The 23,483-nt window shown below is 39.0% G+C and overlaps 1 protein-coding gene across 2 annotated transcripts in view; it reads right to left on the bottom strand.

The window, feature by feature from the left end:
* CTNNAL1 (catenin alpha like 1) overlaps positions 1-23,483 on the bottom strand; it is a 194,171-nt gene that overhangs the window by 100,279 nt on the left and 70,409 nt on the right. For both annotated transcript variants that reach the window (XM_072152805.1, XM_072152806.1), the window contains exons 2-3: positions 22,929-23,118; positions 6,673-6,860 (exon numbers count right to left, since the gene is read on the bottom strand). In XM_072152805.1, coding sequence (XP_072008906.1) covers positions 6,673-6,860; positions 22,929-23,118 — 378 coding nt within the window. The remainder of the gene's footprint in view (positions 1-6,672; positions 6,861-22,928; positions 23,119-23,483) is intronic.

Raw genomic sequence — 23,483 nt, 5'->3', positions numbered from 1 at the left:
TTTCCATCAGGTCGTATGAACTCAGTCCCTCCTAAAGCTGCAGAGGTGCCCATTTTTTGATGTCTTAGTATCCTGAGTCGCCATATATTCTCTTGCCTATGGTGGACTAAGCTTCTCTTTTGTGTTGGACAAGGCTTTGATTCTCCACTAATACCAACTAACACTATTTTGTTGACAATCTGCTACTAATCCCCGCAATATCCAGTGGTCATTTGGTGATCTTTCTACTAACACCTGCGTTTGTGCCTGCTTAGTGTGGAAGACTGTGGACGGCACAAGGTTTTGACATATGTGAAATTGCATAATTAACTGCCAGGATTCTTTATATTTATCCTCAGAGATGAGCGAGCACTAAAATGCTCAGGTGCTCGTTATTCGAGATGAACTTTTCCCGATGCTCGAGTGCTCGTCTCGAATAACGAACCCCATTGAAGTCAATGGGAGACTCGAGCATTTTTCAAGGGGACCAAGGGTCTGCACAGGGAAGCTTGGCCAAACACATGTAAACCTCAGAAAATGATGGAAACACCACGGAAATGGACAGGAAACAGCAGGGGCAGCATGCATGCATGCCTCTGAGGCGGCTTAATCGCACCATTATGCCAAAATTATGGGCAACAGCATGGCCATGACAGAGCGACTGAATGAGGCTAGATAGCATCTAAAACATCCAATAATTAAAACTGACACTATAGAAGACGGCATGCAGAGACAGCGGCAGCAACGGCAGGCTAGAGAGTGGCATGGCGACATACCCCAAATGGACTCAGGCTTTAAACCAATTTTAAAAATTCCTTTTGGCGAGGATAACGTGTAGCACTGTATGTATCAGTATTTTGCCTGGTTAAGGCGGGAGAGAGGAACCAAAGGAGGTGAGCAAGAAGCGCTGAAATGATTTACTATGTGAACAAAAGGTTGACGGTATATTTAGTCGATAACACAGCATGGTGGCGACATAGTGACCAAGTTCCATAACGTATCTGGTAAAACACCTGAAAAATGAGCCCGACACAGCTGGTTTGATAAGGGGACGACATGTGGAGGCAGGCATGGAGACTACTTCCATGATTAAGGGCGACAGTATGGGGCATCCATATTACGCCGCTATGATTGAAACTTCTGGTCTCAAGCATGGCGGCGACAGATGCGGCGAGTTCCACTATGTATCTGGTGAAACACCTCAAAATTCTGCCTGAAACAGCTAATTTGATAAAGGGGATGATGTGCTGTATTTCCTCTCGCGCTCCAGCATCTGGGGTATAGACAGTTGAAAGTTGCACATGGAGACATTGTCCCACTTAGGTGTTTGAGATGGATATGTGTCACTAAGAGCTAAATAGAATGTTCCCAAGTCTCCCTGCAAATTCCTCACAATATGGTACTAGCTGCACTACTAGTGCCAGCAAGCCCAGCCACAAGCAAATTAAAAAAAATATATAAATATATAACGCTATTCTAACCCTAAGAAGGGCTGTTGGGTTCTTGGAGACTCACTCCTGCCTAACACTAAGCTAATATAACACCCTAACACTATCCCTGCAGCAGCAGCAGATCTCTCCCTTACGGCATCCAGACAGAGAATGATGCGAGTAGCGCGGGCAGGGGCTAGTCTATTCCAGGGTCACCTGATAAGGCCAGCCAACCACTGCTATCGACGTTTAAGGGTACCACGTCATGCTGGGTGGAGTGCAGAGGCTCCTGGCTTGTGATTGGCTCTGTTTCTGGCCGCCAAAAACGGGGATGCCATTTTCTCGAGCTGGCGAAGTATTCGTCCAAGCAACGAGCAGTTACGAGTACGCTAATGCTCGAAGGAGTGTGTTCGTTCACCTCTAATCCTCATACTAACTGTGCCTAGTCTATCGTCCCTGGTTGACTGTATTCCTCATTTTGCTTATGGTGGAGTAAGCTTTTCTTCCATTTATTAATTTTTTTTGTGTGTTGGACAAGTCTCCGCCTTTCCGTTAACATCAATTAACTCACTGATAATTTGCTAATAATTGTTGCAATACTTATTTGGCAATTGGTGATCTCCCTATCAACTAACCGTGTATGTGCCTAGTGTGGAAGGCTTTGGATGGCACGAGAACTGAAAACCTCAGATACTGAATAATTAATTGTTCGGACTCTATGTGGTTATTTCCATATCAGTTGTGCTCCATTAATTTTTTTCTTGTTGATTACACTTATCATCTGTGGTTCTCTATGACTCTACAAAAGGACTGTGTTCTCCTGTATACATCGCCAACTTTTATTTTGTTTAGCATGTAACTTAATTGTTACGGAGTGTTTAATTAAAGGATTTGGGCATGTGGTATGAAGCATAATAGGCCCTGCGTCAGAGTTGGATAAAGTTTTGTGGATGTGTGTCAACCTTTTGTTTCATGTATAACTGATTCACTGCTACTAACTCCAGCAAACTCTGTTGTATGTTGCTGCCTCCCTGTCCTGGAATGCTTGTGGCCCTTAAAAGGCTTGTATTAGGGGAGGAAGGGAAAAAAGGAAAGAGGGGATGGTAGGGGAAGGGGTTAGTAGAGAAACGAGTAGGCTCGAGCTCAGCTGGACCCGGTCCCCCCGTTTAAGGAGGTGATCCGGACGATTGAGGAAAATCCACAGCATGGCACCTCTAACCCCCCTGTAAATAGCCAACCTAAGGTGCTGGAAAACCCCACTGATCAAGGGAATCTACCAGGGCATTCGATACCCTGGAATGGAACTTTTTATGGCAAACAATGGAAAAAACGGGTTTTGGCCATAAGTTAATATCCTGGGGGAAACTCATACTCTGATCCATCAGCAAGAATATTAATTAAAGGAAGGTTTCTAGACCCTTCGGATTAAGAAGAGGTTCCTGACAAGGCTGCCCACTCTCTCCACTCCTTTTTGCAATCGCCATGGAGCCACTGGCATGTAAAATAAGACAAGATCATGACATTGTCGGATTTAGATACGAGGGAACGCATGAAAAAATATCACTATATGCCGGCAATGTTTTGCTATATCTGGGGGAATGCAGGTCAATTGAAAAAGTTTTTGGGGTATTCGGGGACTTTGGGAATTTCTCCGGATTACGCATTAATTGGCACAAATCGGCATGGATGCCCCTAGATATAGCGAAAGTACACCCCCCTCAGGAACTGGTTACTATTGACAGAGGCCAAAGGGTAAAATACTTGGGTATTCACATTTCAGACAATCTAATGGATTATGTAGGTAAAAATATTCTCCCAGTGGTAGCTGATTTAAGGAAGAGAGTTCAGGTGTGGAAAAAACTTCCATTGAATATGATGGGAAGAATTGCGCTAGCCAAGATGATAATGCTTCCCAAGCTCCTATATACCCTAGCGGCCTCCCCGGTAATGATTTCAAATAAGATATTTAAGATTATTGAAAGCCTATTGGCCGACCTGGTCTGGCGAGGCAAGCAACCACACGAGAGGGGCGGGTTTGTTTTACCGGATTTGAAAATGCATTTTATTATCTCCCAAACAAAGTATATTTTAGTTAGGGATAACCTCCCCTTGGCGACCCACTGTAAATACCAGCTAAAACAGTACAGTTATAACGTGTTAGAACTACTTGAGACTGGGATCTGGAAGTGCCACAAAAAAGACAGTTCATTGCCCACTCTGTAGCTTATGGCAGGAGTTTGGGAAGAACTAAAGGCCAAATTTAACATCATGGGACTCACCTCCATTACCCCTATCTGGGGCAATAAATTGTGGAAGGTGCCCGACTCCAATGCTAGACCATGGATAGAGAAGAAGTTGAAATATGTTAAACAAATTTTTAACAATGGAGTTCTCAAATCCTTCCGGCAATTAGAGGAGGAATTTGGGATACACGGATCTGGTCACTATACATATCTACAGTTAAAATCTTGGTGGAGGGCATTGGAAAAATCGGTGGGTTGCGTGGGGGATTCCCACCCAATCCTGGATCGTCTCCAGGGATGGTTGGGCTTTAAAATTAAGAGCAATAAGCTCTCACGGCTTCTTCCGGTGAATAGTCATCATAATAATTTGATGAGAATAATAGATAAATGGACTGGAGAGGTGGGCATCATTGAGGAAATAACTTGGAAAAGGGTACTTAGGGATGTAAAAAGGGTCCTTTTGGTCCCGGCCCAGCGCCTTGCCCAATTATTTATCCTAAATTGTATATACTACTCCCCGAAAATCCTTTCTAGGTTCGGCAGAGGGACTGTTTGCTGCAACAAGTGTGGTATGGAAAAAGCTATATAGATCATATACATATGTTATGGTCTTGTCCAAAGATCAGGTCATTTTGGGGGGAGGTAATGGAAGATATTGAAAGGTTAATCGAGGTTGACATATCAGACTCACTCCAGAACTGCGTCCTGGGTTTATTGGACACCGTACAAAGTAAGAACGTTAGACATCACGTTCTGATTAAACTATTATTTGTAGCAAGGTTCTGCTGGATAAGGAAATGGATAGCTAAGGATAGTCCAATGGTTGGGATGTGGCAGAGGACTGTGAATAATACCATTCTAGCCAAAGCCTTTGCGAGTATGCCAAGAGGTGGAGCTGGTTGGGAAAAAATAAGGAGAGATTGGCAGATATGGATTGACGCCAAGTTCTGTCGGGAAGAGATACTGATGATGGGAAGAGATTTTTTTTTCCCCCTTTTTTTCTCCTTTGGGGTTGGGGATTTGGGTGGGGGGTTTATTGGGGTGGGCATGGATTGAATTTAGTACTTTTTGCATTAACAGGTATTATGGGAAATGTAGGCAATTTATTAACATTAAACCATTGCAAACATTATGTTAACTTTGGTATTTTGGGTCGAAGCATTTATTGGTTTAATAACTTAAATATGTGATGTGTTTTTTTTCTTTTAAGAAGTTACGTGTTTTTGTGAAACTTTGTAAATTCAAAAAGCTATGTCATGTTTTAAGTTGTAAGCTTTTAAACACTTTCAGATGGTTGATTGAAAGATTGTAAAATGAATTAAAAAAAAAAAAGTTAACATTTGTATCATTCTCAAAACTTATGGCCATGACTGTACTTCAAACCTAAGAATTTGATGGACATGTCTTATAGCACAATGGCATTGTAGAGTGAGTATCACATGAAAGACTAAATGTGGTGTCCCATAGCAGCTTGTTTTAGTCATTTACCGCTTTTTGAACCAATTCAATTCTCCTTTAAGATAATTTCATGTTTATTTAAAATTCTAAACATGTCTGCGAATGTTAACATGCATACAATTGTTTTTAATAAAGCTACACATAAGATTGTAACAAAATTTTCACCATTTTCAAACATGCCAAAAAATTTTTACTAACTTATATGTTCTATTGCAAAAGATCCTTAAATTCTTTGTGAAACTATGAACCTTATCACTGATAGCAAAGAATTAAATCGCGCCTCAAGTACATTGAAATCCAATAAGTCTCTTGGTTCATACTTTTTTTTCTATAATCCTCTCCTCCTGTTTTTTCACCTTTTTTTTTATCCCTTTCCAAAAGAAAGAACTTGAATCACCTTAATGAACCTCAAGGAAATGATTTGATGCAACTGATATACTAACTGATATAGTGTTCTTAACATCAGATATATGTCTCATACGTACTTTTAGCGGACCCATTGCACAACCCACATACAGCAGCATGTGGTGCAAGTTATTAAATATACAACAAAAGCAGTATTGCAATTTATTCATGATCTGCGGTTATTTATTTTGTTCGTGACACATGACAAGAATTGATTTGTAGTGGACAAAAAAAAAACCATATACCGTATATACTTGAGCATAAGCCGAGACCCCTAATTTTAACACAAAAAACTGGAAAAACCTATTGACTCAAGTATAAGCTGAGGGTGGGAAATGCAATGGTCACAGCCCCCCCTCTAGCATCTAGTCCAACAGCCCCCCCCCTCTAGCATCTAAACATTGTAAAACCTCAATAAAAGGAATTAAATGCAAGATCTCTTGGGCTGCGCGGAATAGTTTCTTCTATATTGTGGCTTACATTGCCTTGTACTTTACCTTTATTTCCTTATAAACTGTAAAAGGGTGCAAGCAGGTCCCTCACTCTATTATTAGGAATGCTCCGATTTTATCTGTATATGAATCATATCATTGCACAGTACTTTATATCTTTTTAATTGCACATGCCATTTAGTAACTGAGAAATCTCATCAAGAATAGGAAGGCTCTATAATATCATGCTCAGGGCTGTGGTATCCATAGCGCTAGATAAGCATGAGCCCCAAGCAATACAAATGGAAACATGTGAAAAGACTAACACAATGATTCTTGCTATGGTCGAGTGTATGAGGCATAAGTGATAAAAAGAGCAGGGAGTTAGAAAACAGAAAAAAAAAAATAACAGAAAGGGCTGCGCCAGTAAAAGAGATTTATATTAAATTATATCTAATATGTACATACTTCATACTTTAAAAAGGAAATTTTTTTGCAATGAAATACAAGAGCTCTAATACAGTAGAATTCTTCACATAATAAATGTCAGAAATAAAAAAGTCTTAACATGAAAGTAGTAGCATCAAATTCTGAAATGATAATGGACTTTTTGCCTGCAAATGCTTGTTCACTCAAAGGAAAAATATAATCTGATGTCATTGATAAATTGCAAAACACATCTCCTTTCTGCAAATGGATTGTGCCCATTAAAAGAAACTCAAGTACCTTGTTTCGGGAAGTGATAATTTGTTTAACGACAATCCTGTCTGCCAACACCAGCACCTTGGTAACTGAAGAAAGCAGAAGTCTAGCAGCTTTTACCACTCCAGTTTTATCAGTAAAAATCGCTCCTTGCCCATCAGGATCATGATGTTCCCCAATGTTCATATCTGTCAACTGTGCTATAGTTTCACCTGTGAAAAACAAAACGCAAATAAAGCCTATGGATTCATTTTTATAAAAAAAAAAAAAAAAAAAAAAATAATGTCTTATTTCACACAGTAAAAAATGCTAGTATTCTCTATGAAATAATGATGGGGGACCTATCAATTCTCGACCTAATTTATACTAGAGTTAAAAAGATCCGGGCACTGTGACTGTGGTAAAATTATATGTGTTATCCTAATGATCCTAATGCTAGTCCTGCTGATCTGGCTTAACAGACTGTTACACTGCTTCACCATCCTTCCTGCTCCGGCAGCACTCGTGCAGTAAGAACTTCCTTTTGAAGAATTACACCACAGACTTTACACAGAGGGGGCTTCTGTTATACACAATAATAATGATATATTTGTCTTCAAATGTAAGAGAAAAAGTATAAAAGTAGTTATTTATACTGTCCACAGAAGATAGAGATAGTACAGTATTTGCTGCCTATGCTTTGATAAAGGATTATGAGATCACTGCACAGAGGAGAAATCTTATACACATATACTTCTTATATGTAAATGACAACCAGGTAAGAGCTGCAGAAAGCGAGTGTTTTTCTGGAGTGCACTGGCAATAAGGGAGTCGTAACCTTATCTAGTTTATACTGGATAAATGCTCCAACACCAGTCCACGGGCTACGTACAAGATAGGGTCCGGAGGTTTGTTCTTAAGTTGAATTTGTATGCAAGTCGAAACCGTATATTTTAGAATTGTAGATCCAGACAAAAAAATTTTGGCCCCAGTGACAATTGGAGTTTAAACATTTTTTTGCTGTAATGGGACCAAGGATTATCAATAAAGCTTCATTACAGACACCTTACAGCTGATCATTGCTATCTAGGACTATAGTAACATCCAGAGACTTCACCAGAGGTCAGAGGGGTCTGTCTGTAACTATGGGTTGTCTGTAAGTCAGGTGTCTTTAAGTAGGGGACTGTCTGTACTTCCCTTAATCCCCTGCTTTTCTTTGGTCCTATTTTGTCTCATGTTACAGTTAAGTGAAATGTGCTACTAATTGTTTTGACTCGGACAGTAAAACGTTACTTTTTCTAATCAGTTTACATTGTCTGGTTGTGGATTTTATGTTTACTGAATTGCTCACCATTATAACCCCAGGAAAAAACACTGAGCAGACTCCAAAACCCTCTTAGGCGGTCTGGTTGTGTCTTCTGATCACAATTTCATTATCCACCATCAAAAAAGTAAATGGCACCCTCATTACACAGACCTATATAATCTTCTGGAGCTTAGAAGAAGGAAATTAGGGCAAAACGGCTACAGAAAGAATCTCTATTTTCTCGTAGGTGCATTATTATTATTTTGTCAATAAGAACATATGACAACTTCCAAGTAACATTTTTACACATCATTCAAAAAAACCTATGAATCCATAAGACCTCCTATTCATCTTAATACGAAGTAAGCAGCAGTTTCCCATCCAAGCAACTACAATGTGAGAAAGTTGTTCTCAAGATTCTACGTGTTGATTCCAACATTTGAGGCAGCAGATCGGTGGGGTCCCCTACTGATAAACCTCTAAAAGATGACCAACAACATGCCTTTTGCAGCATTAGTTTTCTAAAAAGGCTGGAGAAGCTGAAACGTACATTGGGGCAGACACTTTCTGTGAGAGCAACGGTACTCCACATACTACTTAACAATATCCATGTTTCCTATGAAATTTTTAATATTGCTGTAACATGTCCTGTTGATGGCTTGTACATATGTTACCTTGTATACTTATGGACAGTGATAATTTTTGATAGTCCTCATAATTGCCTTCACTTCTGTACTGTTCCCATATATTAATCAAGAAAGTGTAGTTGCTGTGCACAGGTACATATTTGCCAATTTTTCTATTTGCTTTGCACTATGAAGCGTCTACGGAGATTCTATAGAAATGGCCATTATCTGGCGCTTTGCTTCAAAAAAAAAAAAAAATCTAAATAAAAAATGGGAATCTCTTGATAAAAACACAGGAGTTGAAAATTGAAAAGAGATATGCAATAAATATTTCCTAAAAATCTACCCAAAAATATTAAAGTTGACCCTGTATTTTTACCCCCGAGGTTTGTTGTGGTGGGAATCATATCATATCTATATATCTATATATCTATCTATCTATATCTATATCTATCTATATATCTCTATATCTATATCTATATCTATTTTTTTACAGAAATTAACCCCTTAACGGCAAAGCCACTTTTCCCCTTCCTGACATGGCCCATTTTTTCAAACCTGCCCTGTGTCACTATAAGTGGTTATAACTTTGGAGGGCTTTATCCAAGTGATTTTGAAAACGTTTTCTCATGACACTTAGTACTTCATGTTAGTTGAAAAATTTTTTTGGTATGTGTTGTGTTTATTTATGAGAAAATCAGATATTTGGTGAAAATTTGGAAAAAGCCTTGATTTTTTTTAAACTGAAAAATTTCTACTTTTTCAATACGTAATCATAACAGCAAAAAATCTTGATAAACTAACATTAACCAAATGTCTGCTTCAAGTCTCCATGATTTTTTTATGCATTCTCTCATTTTTGTAAGATGTTATGGGGCTTTGAACTTTAGGTGTGATTTCTCAATTTTTTATAAAAAAAAAAAAAAAAAAAAAACACAATCACAAAACACGAAAAAAACATTTGCGGGACCTGCTCAGATTTCAAGTCACTTTAAGAGGCCTAAATAAAAGTAAAATCCTAGAAACTACACCCCTTAACGCATTTAAAACAACTTTCATGAAGTTTGTTAACCATTTAATTGTTTTACAGGGGATAAAACAAAATTGTATGCAATTTTGAAATGGGTTTTTCAAAAAATGTACAAATGCTCACTGGGTAAAATACCAAAACACTCCACTAAGTTTGATACCCAATTTCTTCTGAGTTTAACAATACCCCATATGTGTTGGTAAACTGCTGTATGGGCACACATCAGGGCATTGAGGGGGGAGCTGCGCCATTCAGAGCAGATTATGCATTGTCCCTTTTTATTGGCTATACAATCTATTTTTTTGGACATTTGGAAGTAAAGGCTTATTTTTTGCGACAGAAGCACTTTACAAATACTTCATTTTAGTGGGTCATTAGCTTATTGATGAGGTTTTATCAACTCAAAATTTAAATTTTTCATAAAATCCCTTCCCAAAAATGTTCTAAAAAGTGATCAAAAAAGTTAGTGAACCAAAGATAGAACTAAGATATTTTAATGGTACGGGTTATGGCCCCGTTAAGGAGCCGGTGCCAGAAGCATGGCATTATAATGCTGCAAAATGCGGGAACGCACCTCCCGCCATGCAGTACTTTTACGTCAAATATCGGGAATGGGTTAAATTCAGCTTAACCATGGAAAAACTAAATGGACAGTAGTTTTCTGTTCTCTTCGTGGGGTGCTGGTTTAATGTGAGTCCAGTTGCCTCACACACATTGTAGAGAATGATTAACTTATGTCTTCTCATCTCTAAAGATTGTAGGCAACAAGAAAAAGGTTTTCAAAATATTGAATGCTCTACATTAAGTGCTTGAATTTGTTAACCCTTGATAGATTTTAGGAAAATACTGTATATGTCTATTTTCAGATTTTAAATCTGATGTGTATTTATTGAAATATAAAATATTTTTCAATGTTTTTGCACCCATCTCACCCCCAGGGTTATGGGTCAGAGTTTGATATCATGGGTGTCACGGGACTACTTGTTAAAAGGTAGGTAGATTCCCACCTTCACAGATCATAGCATAAATTTATTTGATGCGATCCATCCCTTTAACTTGCACAATGAAAATATAAAGTAACTGATAGCGCAGTCTCATCTAAGTTTACTCCCAAATGAAAATAGGTTGTTTCAATTATATTGCAGTTTTATTTGGACTATTAATTTTATCGAAATATTAGGCTCTGAGCATAAAATAATTTCTTTACTCTACAGGGATCCCTCTCATTGTATACTGCTATTCTGTATGCATTTGTTCCTTTTAACACTAGGTACCCATGTTTCACATTCTGCAGAGTAAAGTGAAAATCTCTCTATTAGCTTCCAGCCGAGCTGGTGTATTAGATATGGTACTTCTTTTAACTCCCTCTCATACACATATATGGAAGCATTCAAAAAGATAAATAATATAAATAAATAAAAGTTACAAATCCCTGAAAACTCACAGCAGTAAGGGATTTCCTTCAAAGGATGTTGAGCTGTGAAAAGTGTCTATATGCAATCAAATTGACTGAACATGTCCAATAATTACCTCCTTATTTCTAAAATAAGTAAAATTAAAATCATACCGTGCTTGTCAAATATTCTCAGTTTACATGAAATCAAAACTTAAATAAGTGTCAGCTAGGGCTTGGACAAAACGGACAATAATTGAAATCTCATTTTTTATAAACAAAGAATGATTCTTTACTGTAGTTCTCATGCTCTAAACAACCAAGAAGAAATTGAATTACATATTCGGCTGTACTTAATTTAAGTAAATGCAGATAACAGTATACAGTATTGCCCATTAGGTGGGCAATCCATTCTATGTAAACATTAATTTGGTGAATAATAGGCGAAAAAAAAAAAAAAAAAAAAAGAAATGGGCACTATATTTACCCGAAGTGCCCTTGTATCCAGTGCCTTTCTCTAGCAATGCAAGTGTATCACAGGAACCAATATAGCTAACAAAAGATGAAGATTACAGTTACTGGTAATGGGATTTTCCGTAGCCTCAACAACTACACTTGAAAAGGAGGGATTCCCCGCCTCCCAGGGACAGGAAACAAGTTAAAATCTTACTTAAAAAAGTGGTCCCTCCCCCTCAGTCTTTTTTGAGGAGTTTAGATGTTTGAATACTTTATTAAATAACACCACAAAATACTAAAAAAAAAAAAAAATAATATACAGGCGGTCCCCTACTTAAGGACATCCGACTTACAGACAACCCATAGTTACAGACAGACCCTTCTGACTTCTGGTGAAGCTTTCTGAACGCTTTACTATAGTCCCAGATTGTAATAATCAGCTGTAAGGTGTCTAATGAAGCTTTATTGATAATCCTTGGTCCCATTACAGCAAAAAATGTTTAAAATCCAATTGTCACTGGGGCCAAATTTTTTTTTGTCTGGATCTACAATTATAAAATATACAGTTTCGACTTACATACAAATTCAACTTAAGAACAAACCTCCAGACCCTATCTTGTACGTAACCCGGGGACTGCCTGTATAAGGGTGGAAAAGACTTGTGCCGTTGTGGAGACTGCAGAAAAATCCATTTACGGAGTAATCATCTTTTCCCAAAACCGCCACAATGGCACTTGACAGGAGATGTAACTAAGTAGTATAAAAGTAGGGCGGGACTTTCGAAGTAAAGCTCATGGAGATGAGTCAATGTCCATCAAAGGCGGAAGAAAGTCAAAGGATTCTTCGAGGTAGCTGCCTTGCAGATCTTTTCCACCGAAGCAGAGGCTCTTTCTGCCAGGAGGTGGAAACTGCTCGTCAAATGAGCCTGCAGACCTTTTAGAGGGGATAACCCTTGGGGTTGATAGCAATCCAAAATGGTAGTTTTTAACCATCTTGCTATAGTAGCTTTACTTGCAGATGATCCTTTATTCTTTCCCTGAAACTATATGAGAAAATGGTCTCATTTCCAGAATTCCTTTGTATTTTTCTAAATATGCATCTTCTTACATCAGGATGATGGAAGCATCTCTTTTGTAGATGTGGCATTTTGGCAGAAGGAAGGGAGAACAATCGACTGTTGTCTGTGAAATATTAATGCCACTTTTGATAAGAACAGAGGATGATGCGTCAGGATGATTCTGGCGTTCAGTATTTGAAGATAAGGAGCTTTGTGAGAAAAAGCTTGTATTTCACCAATCCTCCTTGCAGTAGTAACCGCCAACAGAAAAGCAGTCTTAAGTGAAAGCAGTCTTAAGGGGATCTCTTGTATAGGTTCAAATGGAGGTTTGGTAAGGCACTTGAGGACTAGAAACCGGACCCAAGGGGGAACTCTGGAGCAGACAAATTGGTACCTTTTCTCTGAAGCTTTCAGAAATCTTTTGCTCCAGCTGTTCTCCATGAGTTTTGTATCCAAGTAAGCACTCAAGCAGACAAAAGAACTTTTAAGGTATTCGTTTTTAGCCCTTTATCCAGACTCCTTTACAGGAAATCCAGTATCATGCCTATATTTTGGAATTCAACTGTAGTGTCGGTGAAAATCAGGATACACTCTCCAGACCAATAAGTAAATTTTTGATGTCATCTTCTTCCTACTCTGAAACCATGAAGATATGACTGGATATGAAAGGCCTTTGTTTCTTAAAATGTTTCTTTCAGCATCCACGCTGTTAACTGCAGTTGACGAATGTTGGGATGACAGACTGGGCCTTGAGTCAGGAGATCTTGGTTCAGGGGAAGAATTCAGAAATCTCCTGCCGACATTTGAAGTAGCAAAGCTAACCAAGCTTTCATTTCCCAAAGTGGCGTGATCAAGATCACTCTCGCCTTTGCTCTCATATCAAGGGAAATACAAATGATCCACACTACAAAGGAAGGAAACGCATATAGAAGGCCCTGAGGCCAGGGCTGAGAGAGAGCATCTAATCCCTTAGAATTTTCTTGATGGAGAAAATTTTTTGCACCTGATGGTTTTTCCTGGATGCAAAGAGATCCACTTTCGGCATTCCCCATTTTTGGGTTATCTGGCAGAACTCTGTGGACTCGGCTTAGGAAGTCTGCTTTGGTGTTTAATTCCCCTTTTAGGTGTACCGCCGTGAGTAAAAGTATGTTTTTTTTTCTGTCCAGATGAAAATTTGAGACGCCAGGTTGTTCAGTTTCATGCGCCAAGTACCCCCTTGCTTGTTAGGATAAGCAACCATGGTGGCATTGGCCGATAAAATCTTTACATTGAATGAACGGATTTCGGAATAGAATGCTAAAAGCGCTTCCCGAACTGCTGTAATTTCTCGGAGGTTGGATGAGGCTGAACTTAACGCTTGATTCCAGACCACCTAAGCCGTGGGGATAAGCTGCTGTGAGCTCCCCAGCCTTTCTTGCTGGTGTTTGTTTTCACAACCTATGGAAAGGGTTTCCATGGGACAGCGCTTTGTAAGTTATTTTTCAGAAACCACCAATTTAGGGATTGCTTTATTTTGGGAGGGATCTAGATCTTTTCCAGAGACTGGACACTCTTGTCCCAGTTTAGATGTGGATAATGCTTTGAAACCATTACCTATACCTTGCTAGAGGAAAGGAAGCATTTGCTATGGTTCCTTTCTTTGACTTTATCAGAGAAACAAGCATTAAATGCAATGCTACTTTATTAAAGGACACCAGTTATCAGGTCTCTGTCACTAGTACCGTCACTACCTCCTGTTGGAGCAACTCACAAGGGAAGTGTTCCCTGATACTACTTTTTATTTACATTTTCCAGTGCAGAAGTTTTTCAAAATATTGTTGGACAACCCTTTTGTCACAGGCTGTATTAAGAGAAGTGATAGGTTATAAATGGTTTTGCTGTGAGCGGTGAACTGGGAACTGTGAATTAGGGAACATATCGGGATTTAGGAAGGGGATTAGGGAAAGGGATTAGGGAAAGGGATTAGGGAAAGGGATTAGGGAAAGGGATTAGGGAAAGGGATTAGGGAAAGGGATTAGGGAAAGGGATTAGGGAAAGGGATTAGGGAAAGGGATTAGGGAAAGGGATTAGGGAAAGGGATTAGGGAAAGGGATTAGGGACGGTGACCGACACATGATGCGCGGCAGTCACTGCTGGCCTATAGAGCGAGCGGGGCGGTCCGGGGAAGAGGCGGTGCCGGCATTTCTAGTGTACAGCGCATCGCGTTTCGTTAAGCACTAGGAGCTGCTTATTTTAGTAAGCAGCTCCTAGTGCCGTTTTTCAGGGTGACAGGTCCTCTTTAATACTAAACACTGGAAAAAAACTAAGAGAATGCTTGTAAAATGTGGTGATCCTATTGAACAACAGGGTAATTTGCTCTTGATTGATGGAAAACCTGTAGAGAGGATAAATAAATTGCAAGTATCTGGGGCTTTACTATGATAACAAATTAGAGTGGACACTAAGTGTATAGGAAGGGATTGAGTAGACTATCTATGGTGGTCAGAGCGCTGTCAGCTATGGCATCTTGGGGGAAAGAGTAAAAGATAAAAATATGAAGCTCTATACAGTAAAAACGAAAGCCAGTGCAATAGTGAATGTTCCCAACCTTTTCTAAGCAGGGACCAACTGCACCAAAAATTGGCATGCCCCATCCCTTTACTCCATACATAACCCAATCTATGTCCCCAACCAATGCCCTATTTCCCATAGCCCAACTCTTACAATGCCCTCTTTCTTGCAGCCATTTTCCTATAGTGTCACTTTTCCTGTAGTTTCACAATTCTTGCAGTCCACACCTTAAAATGTCACTTTTTCTTTACACCCCCCACCCCTTTATGCCGACTTCTCATTGTATAGCTCTCTTTTCTATACCTCCCCATTACCTCTACTGGAAAAGAAAAATAAACAAAGGGTTAAATTAAATTGCTGGCATTCCCTCAAATCCACCATTTTAACTACTAGAAGGTCATCACAATACCCTCAGGGGCAGGGCAAAAAAAAGTTTAAGACATTAATTTATTCTTTTGCCCCTTATGGAGCAATCTCAATGGGCAATATGCATGGGGACTTTGCCACCCCATCCACATCACATCACACCACACCACACCACATCACAGGCTGCCTTGGTCCCTTGTCCACTTGGTCTGCAGCGGTGCAACTAATTTTGTGTTTATATATAATCTTGGGTCTGGGCGAGTTTTACCTTCATATTTACTCCTATTCTTTATGCATCTCAATTGTCTGGTACACAATGGTTATAGTGTGCTTATAGGGCTGTTTTTGATCATTGTGGTAGGACATATTTGCAATGTTTCTGGGTTACCCGGTCCCGATTGCAGGTACTTGTCCTGACAGGTGTATGCACTTTTTTTTCTCAAATAACTTCTTGTATGTGGTTTTTGGTCTTTACCTTTATAAAATGTATATATTTTTTATTACAATATTGGTCAGTTGAAAGATTTTTTTTGTGGGTTTTTAGTCACAATTGATGTGTGAATGTGGCATATATGGGATATTTGGTCCCCGAATTATAGATTGTGAGGTCCATGTATTCCTATTATGGGGGAATATTACAAAATAGATGCATATAAAAACAATATTTGTATACGGTTTTATAAAAATGGTTCCATGTCTTCAAGGTCTTACATGTCTGTATAATTGTAATTATAACGAAGCCATTGCAAACCATTTAATTTCCCTCAGGGATTACGGTAATAAAGTTTTCTGTTCCATTGTGTTTATTTACAATAGAATGGCTTATATATATTTTTCTTATTCAATTTTACCTTTATACCTATTATCAGTTTCATATTTTTAGAAATCCTCTCCCCTCAGTTATCTTATTACATAGTATTCCCCAAAAGTAAGCCTTCAATGATTTCAAAACTGTACCCAGATTAAAAAATAAGATGATGCATTGATTGTATTATTATTTTGAGGTTTTACCGGTATATAGAGAAACACTAGAGCTAGCTGCCTACTGGGGTTGAGTGGAATGACATACCCGTACTTCAAGATTACCCTGAAGACCATGCAGATAAGACAAGGACTCAACGCCACAAAAACATACAAAACACTGTAAATATGGCATCACAAATCCATGCATTGCAATTCTTTTGCAAAAAAATAAGTCAAAACAATGAAAAATACGACCAGTCCTGGCTTTAAACCTGGAAACGCAATCCACCCCGAGGCCACCAAAGCAGGGGACGGTTTTGATATAGCACAGACTCCGAAAGGGGGATTGTTATTGCATGAAATCCTGACTGACAGCGTGCCTGTTGTTGATGAGAGAAAGTGAACACGAGCCAGAGGAATCAGCAGACCTCTAAGTTATTTAGGGAATGCGGCAGTCCGATTCCTGAGCTTTTCAATACGAATCAGACACCATCACATTTCTGAAGTTCTGCAAGCAAGATGTCAGTTCAGGAGCAACATGGGAACATGGGCCCTGAAATATTACTTGCAAGGTCAGAAAAGTAATTAAGTCCCACATGACACTACATTGTTCTTTGAGCGTATCATAAGGAGCTTATTTGGGTACAGAACATTTATATAAAGCATTCAATATTGCAATTTCATTGGGTTTTCCAACATTTTTGGGATTTGCACGCAATGGGATTGAGGCGCAGCTACGCCGACTTTCACGCTACAGAAATCGGTGGGTGTGCTGTCGGACGATCTGACGGATTCAGACTGAGCGCAGGATTTAACTTTCAAATTGTGTCACAGGCTCAAGCGCTTACATGCACCAGGAAGAAGAAGGTGAACTCTGTCTGACCCGAGCGGGAAAGTGACACATGCAGGATATCGGGCGGATGATCTTAGTTAATCGCCGCACAGTGAAAGATCGTCGGGCAATGTACTTTCGTGAGGTCCGCAGGGCCGTGTGAGTAAATGTGCCCCAAAGTGTAAAGATTAGAGCAAATCTTAGTCCTACAATGTTACTCCATTATATTAAGCCTCTATTTAGGAGAGACTAAAATTTTAAAACTTTTTTATTTGCATTTGACAAATTGATGTCCATAAGTTTGCTAAACCAACAACACCCACTTTCCAAAAGTTGAGTATAAGTTGAGTATAAGTGACATAAATATGCAAAATGTAGCAATATATTTTGTGCAAATTTTGTGAAAACACTATTTTGAAACTTTTTAATGGCATAATTCAAGTATCCAAAGCACTAAAAATACTCATCAACCAGAGTATGTAGAGTCCCAAACCCTTCAGTCCTTTGATATTGCAGTTACAAGATTGTGCCTTATGACATTATCAGAAAGACTGTGGTTTATAGTGTAGACCAGTGATGGTGAACCTATGGCACGGGTGCCAGAGGTGGCACTTGGAGCCCTCTTTGTGGGAACCCAGGCTGTTGCCCCAGGACAGAGTTTAGCAGACAGGACTGTAATCTTCCTGCTGCTCTCAATGCTCTTTTTAGATGACACATCCTTGACTTATTAGAACTGCAGAAAGAGTGAGAAGGTGTGAACAGGACCAAATTATCTTTTGATGGCCCCATGATTCTTCCAGTACAGAGAGATCCTGGGGAGAAGCTATAATGATGTCTGAATTTGCCCTCCTGCTTTCAACTATATTGGTGTACTCAGGAGGCCAATACGATTGAATGTTGTGGAAGAACAGGGAGCAATAAGTTACTGTTTAAATTGTCAAGTTGGCACTTAATGGTAAACAAGTGGGTTTTGGTTTTAGTTTGGGCACTCGGTCTGTAAAAGGTTTGCCATCACTGGTGTAGACTGAAGTAGTAACTGCCTAAAGTTATTTTTGAACAGTACCTTTCTTGCACCATAGCACCATACAATGGTATTAATTATGTAATGTATAACTGTTTTGAGAAATCTATTTTGAATGTTAGTAGATTTAACAGGAGGCCAACAAAAAAAAATCATCCAAACCTTGATTCAACCATTTTTTCTCATGCTTTAGAGAGAATGTTGAAATGAAACTTAAGAAATTCCCTTTAACCCCTTCCCGACGCTCGCCGTACTAGTACGGCGCGCGCCAGGTCCCGGTGCACGGAGAGGGCTCGCGGGCCGAGCCCTCTCCATAGCTGGTAAGTCTTTGCTGCATATTGCAGCAAAGGCTTACCGGTAACACCCGCGATCGGTGCTAGCACCGATCGCGGGTGTTCTCACCTCGATCGCTGCCGGCAATGCTACCGGCGGCTTCAAAGAGATGGTGCCGCCATCTTGTTGTGGATCGCTGCTCCCCGATGACGTCACGGGGAGCGGCGATCCGTCGCCATGGTAACCTCGGGTGTTCCGAATACCCGAGGCTACTTCGTTTTAACCCATGCATTACAATGTGCTAATTGCACATTGTAATGCATGGGGAGTAAAATCCACATATACTGCCATACTGTAGTATGGCAGTATATGATAGGATCGATCAGACTACCTAGGGTTAGAGTACCCTAGGGAGTCTGAAAAATAGTAAAAGTAAAAATAGAAAAAAGTTTAAAAAAAAATTTTAATAAAAAAAACTAAAAATTCAAATCACCCCCCTTTCCCTAGAACTGATATAAAAATAAATAAACAGTAAAAATCATAAACACATTAGGTATCGCCGCGTCCGAAAATGCCCGATCAAAATATGATAATGTTTTTTCACTACCCCGTAACGGAAAATAACGTCCAAAGTCGAAAATGGAATTTTTTTGCCATTTTGAAAAATATAAAAAAATTTTATAAAAAGTGATCAAAAAGTCGCACAGTCCCAAAAATTATAGTAATGAAAACGCCATCAAAATTCGCAAAAAATGACACTATCCACAGCTCCGTACACCAAAGTATGAAGTTATTGGCCCCAGAAGATCGCAAAATAAAAAAAATATATATATTTTGTACAGGAGATTTTAATTTTTTTAAATGTATGAAAACATTATAAAACCTATACAAATTTTGTATCCACATGATCGTACCGACCCAAAGAATAAAGTAGACATGTCATTTGGGACGCAGAGTGAAAGCTGTAAAATCCAAGCCCACAAGAGAACGTCACAAATGTGGTTTTTCACCATTTTCACTGCATTTGGAATTTTTTTCCTGCTTCCCAGTACAAGCCATAGAATATTAAATACCGTCACTATGAAGTGCAATTTCTTACGCAGAAGATAAGCCATAACACAGCTCTTTATGTGGAAAAATAAAAAAGTTATAGATTTTTGAAGTTGGTGAGTGAAAAATGGAAGTGAAAAAACTAAAAAAGGCCAAGTCGTTCAGTGTATAAATAAAACAGTTTAGCAATCTGGCAATATAACCTGACTGCAGTGCAGCCATGAATTTTCCATGTCCTCAGGTCACAAGAAAAAGGCCACCTTCCACCCCACCATCGATCTTCTATGAGTAAGAAATGCTGAGTTGTAATTCCTCAGAATCCAGCCGTTTGTCTTTGACTTATCAGCAGAGCCACATCTCAGTTGTTGTATTACTAATGAATGATGTGCAAGGAATAAATATTGGCACATACAGAACTGTTTGCTATGGCGGCGAATCTATTTACACAAGAAATGAAAGAAAGACTAATAAATACGAACAAATTCTGTACTTTAACAAAATGTTAAGTAAGGACATGATGAAAACAAGCTTACATGGGCATTTCTCCCTTGATGTACAAGGATAATAGTACCGTATAAAAATATATCCAATTGTATATCCAGTTTATACAAATAAGGTATCACAAAAACTAAGTGCACCAAACAAGAGAATTGGAAACCCATGGCAAGCTATGTATGCACGTAAAGTCTCCATCATCCATATCATCCTCAAAGCACAATAGCATATATTAAAAACAATTTTTAAAAAACGATACAAATAGCTTGTTTCTTTACAGCCAAGGCCAAAAGTTTTGAGAATGACACAAATATTATATTTTCACATGATCTGTTGCCCTCTGGTTTTTATGTGTGTTTGTCAGATGTTTTTATCACATACAGAAATACAAGAGCAATAATATTATGAGTAACAAAAACATTTGACAGTTAGAATGAGTTATTGCAGCAAGTCAATATTTGCCCAATAGTTGACCCTTCTTCATGACCTCTGCAATTCTCCCTGGCATGCTCTCAATCAACTTCTGGATCCTGACTGATAGCAGTCCATGCTTGCACTATTAATGCTTGCATTTTGTCACAATTTGTTGGTTTTTGTTTGTCCAACCGTCTCTTGATGATTGACCACAAGTTCTCAATGGAATTAAGATCTGGGGAGTTTCCAGGCCATGGACCCAAAATCTCTATGTTTTGTTTCCTGAGCCATTTAGTCATCACCTTTGCTTTAAGGTAAGGTGCTCCATCATGCTGGAAAAGGAATTGTTGATCACCAAACTGCTCTTGGACGGTTGGGAGAAGTTTCTCTTGGAGGACATTCTGGTACCATTCTTTATTCATGGATGTGTTTTTAGGCAAGACTGTGAGAGAGCCAATTCCCTTGGCTGAGAAGCAACCCCACACATGAATGGTTGCAGGATGCTTTACAGTTGGCATGAAACAAGACTGGTGGTATCGCTCACCTTGTCTTCTCCGAACAAGATGTTTTCCAGATGTTCCAAACAATAGGAAAGGGAATTCATCAGAGAAAATGACCTTACCCCAAGTCCTCATCAACATATTGTTTGATTCCTCTCTGATATCGATGTTCAAAGTACAGTCCTCATAAGTCCACTCCCTCTACCTGTTGCAGAATAGCAGTCTGTCCCTGATGTTTTTTCTTGAGAGAAGTGGCTTCTTTGCTGCCCTCCTTGACACCAGGCCTTACGCCAAGAGTCTCCTCCTCACAGTGCGCGCAGATGCACTCACACCTGCCTGCTGCCATTCCTGAGAAAGCTCGGAAAGCCCGTTCCAAAAGATGAAACACTTAAGAGACTGTCCTGGTGCTTGCTGGTCCTTCTTGGGCGCCCTGGAGCCTTTTTGGCAACAATGGAACCTCTCTCTTTGAATTCCTTGATGATGCGATAGATTGTTGACTGAGGTGCAATCTTTCTAGCTTCCCTGATAGGCCAATTTTGTGCAGTGCAATGATGACTGCACGTGTTTAATTAGAGATAACCATGGTTAACATAAGAGAAACAATGATGCCAAGCACCAGCCTCCTTTTAAAGTATCTAGGGGTGCGATTCTTACTTAATCATGACAGATTGATCTTGAACCCAGTATTATCCCCTCACCACTAAATGTATATAAATAGTATAGTCACACATAATACGTCTGAGTAAGTGGCGGAAGCAATGGAATGGTTTTTCCCCCTCCATTCACCACCTCAAGGCACAGCCTATGGTATATACAGGTGATGAGTGATAAGTATTGCTAAAATATGTATAGGTATATACTAATTTGCGGTTTATCTTTTTCCATATATGAGCATGAGTATCATACATATAAATAGTATTAAACAACTATTTATATACATATAGGGGAGAGGGCATAATACTGGGTTGGGTTTCACCATATTCCCATTCTAGTATGATAGTGTAAAGGAACAAACAATTTGCATGGTTCTTTCCAAATATGTTTTTGTGCTTTGATGATAATACACACACACACACACACACACACACACACACACACACCATAGTTTTCTCTTATTTGCTATATGTTCATATCGACTGGTTATGGGAAATGGCTGGAGTTATTTACTTTTCGTACAACAGATGATGCCAACCTGTACAATACAAGTCAGTCAAATACGTACGTCAAGAACATATAACATCAGTGAATCTAATGGTCGATGTTCTTTAAGTATATATTTGACTAATTTGTATTGATTGCGAATGTGCGAATATGTTCCTTGCGCAGGTGGCTGGGTAGCATTGGGGCTGCACAAGTAAAGTAATCACCATGCATTGGCAAGATTTGCAGAGAGCGGGTAACATAACTCTAGAAAGCAAGCTCTGTAGGTAGTGTCAGACAGGAAAAAAGCAGGGTCGGGGGAGTAAATAAATTACTTCCCAGCAGTGTCGTAAGGGGCTCTGCTGGGCTATACCAATTTGAATATTTTAACAAAGGAACGTGACAAGGAAAGATTACAGCACAGGTGGAGGAGATTGAGAGGCGAGTACCAATAATCTACCATCGGTAAATCTGAAAGTAAATGTCCTTTAAATATTCAATTACCAACCCAACATTCAATTCCAGAGAATTTACTTTTTTTTGCTCATTTCTCTTTCTATCCATTAATTTAAATTAAAACCATTTTTTACTTTATATATTTGTAAAATGCTTAAAGTATAAATACCCTATATGTTAAATATTTTTCCCTTTTGGACAAACTAACTTATATTTTGACCCTTGCTGCCGCCATGCTTTATATTCTCTAAAATATCCTTATGCACCAAGAAGAAGCTCATGTAGGACATGACAGATGGAAGGATTAAACCAATCATCAAGATACAGAGGTGTATAAAATTGCTCGGCAAGATTTTATTGAAAAGATGCTTACCAGCTCGCTTTGCCTCACAGCAGGCTAAACACATTTCTTCTTTGAGTTCTCGGTTCTCATTTGCTATGGTTTCACCTACAGTCACAAACCTCCCAACTGCTTGGTTTACAGCCTGACCCACTCGCTGAATGGCCTGTAAGGTCTTCTCAGACTTCCTTGGTTTTTCTTTGTGGTTAATGAGCGTTGTTATCTAAGAAAAGAGAATATCATATGATTGACATCAGTGTTGTTCACCCCTTTCTTTTCAGTATTTCCTCATGCAAGGTATACATAAAAGTGTAAACTATTACTGTTTTCTAAGATTAGCAGTGCTTTGTTGGTCCTGGGTAACATTAATCTTAATTGGCCAACATCTATGCTATTATAAAAATTTTTCACCGTTTTGTATAAAATGAAAATTATGTACAGTAGTTATAAGTCAAATATTAGTTTAATTATACCCGCGTATCTTAATCAAAATAAAGAGGTCATGTCCTGTATAAGTTTCTTTTCTGGCAATAGACAGCTATTATACAGAGACATACCTGACTGGTAGAATCTTGTCCTGGCTGTTAC

This window comes from Engystomops pustulosus, chromosome 5, assembly GCF_040894005.1.
Source record: "Engystomops pustulosus chromosome 5, aEngPut4.maternal, whole genome shotgun sequence".
In the NCBI taxonomy this organism is placed as follows: Eukaryota; Metazoa; Chordata; class Amphibia; order Anura; family Leptodactylidae; genus Engystomops; species Engystomops pustulosus.
This window is presented reverse-complemented; position numbering and strand designations above follow the sequence as displayed.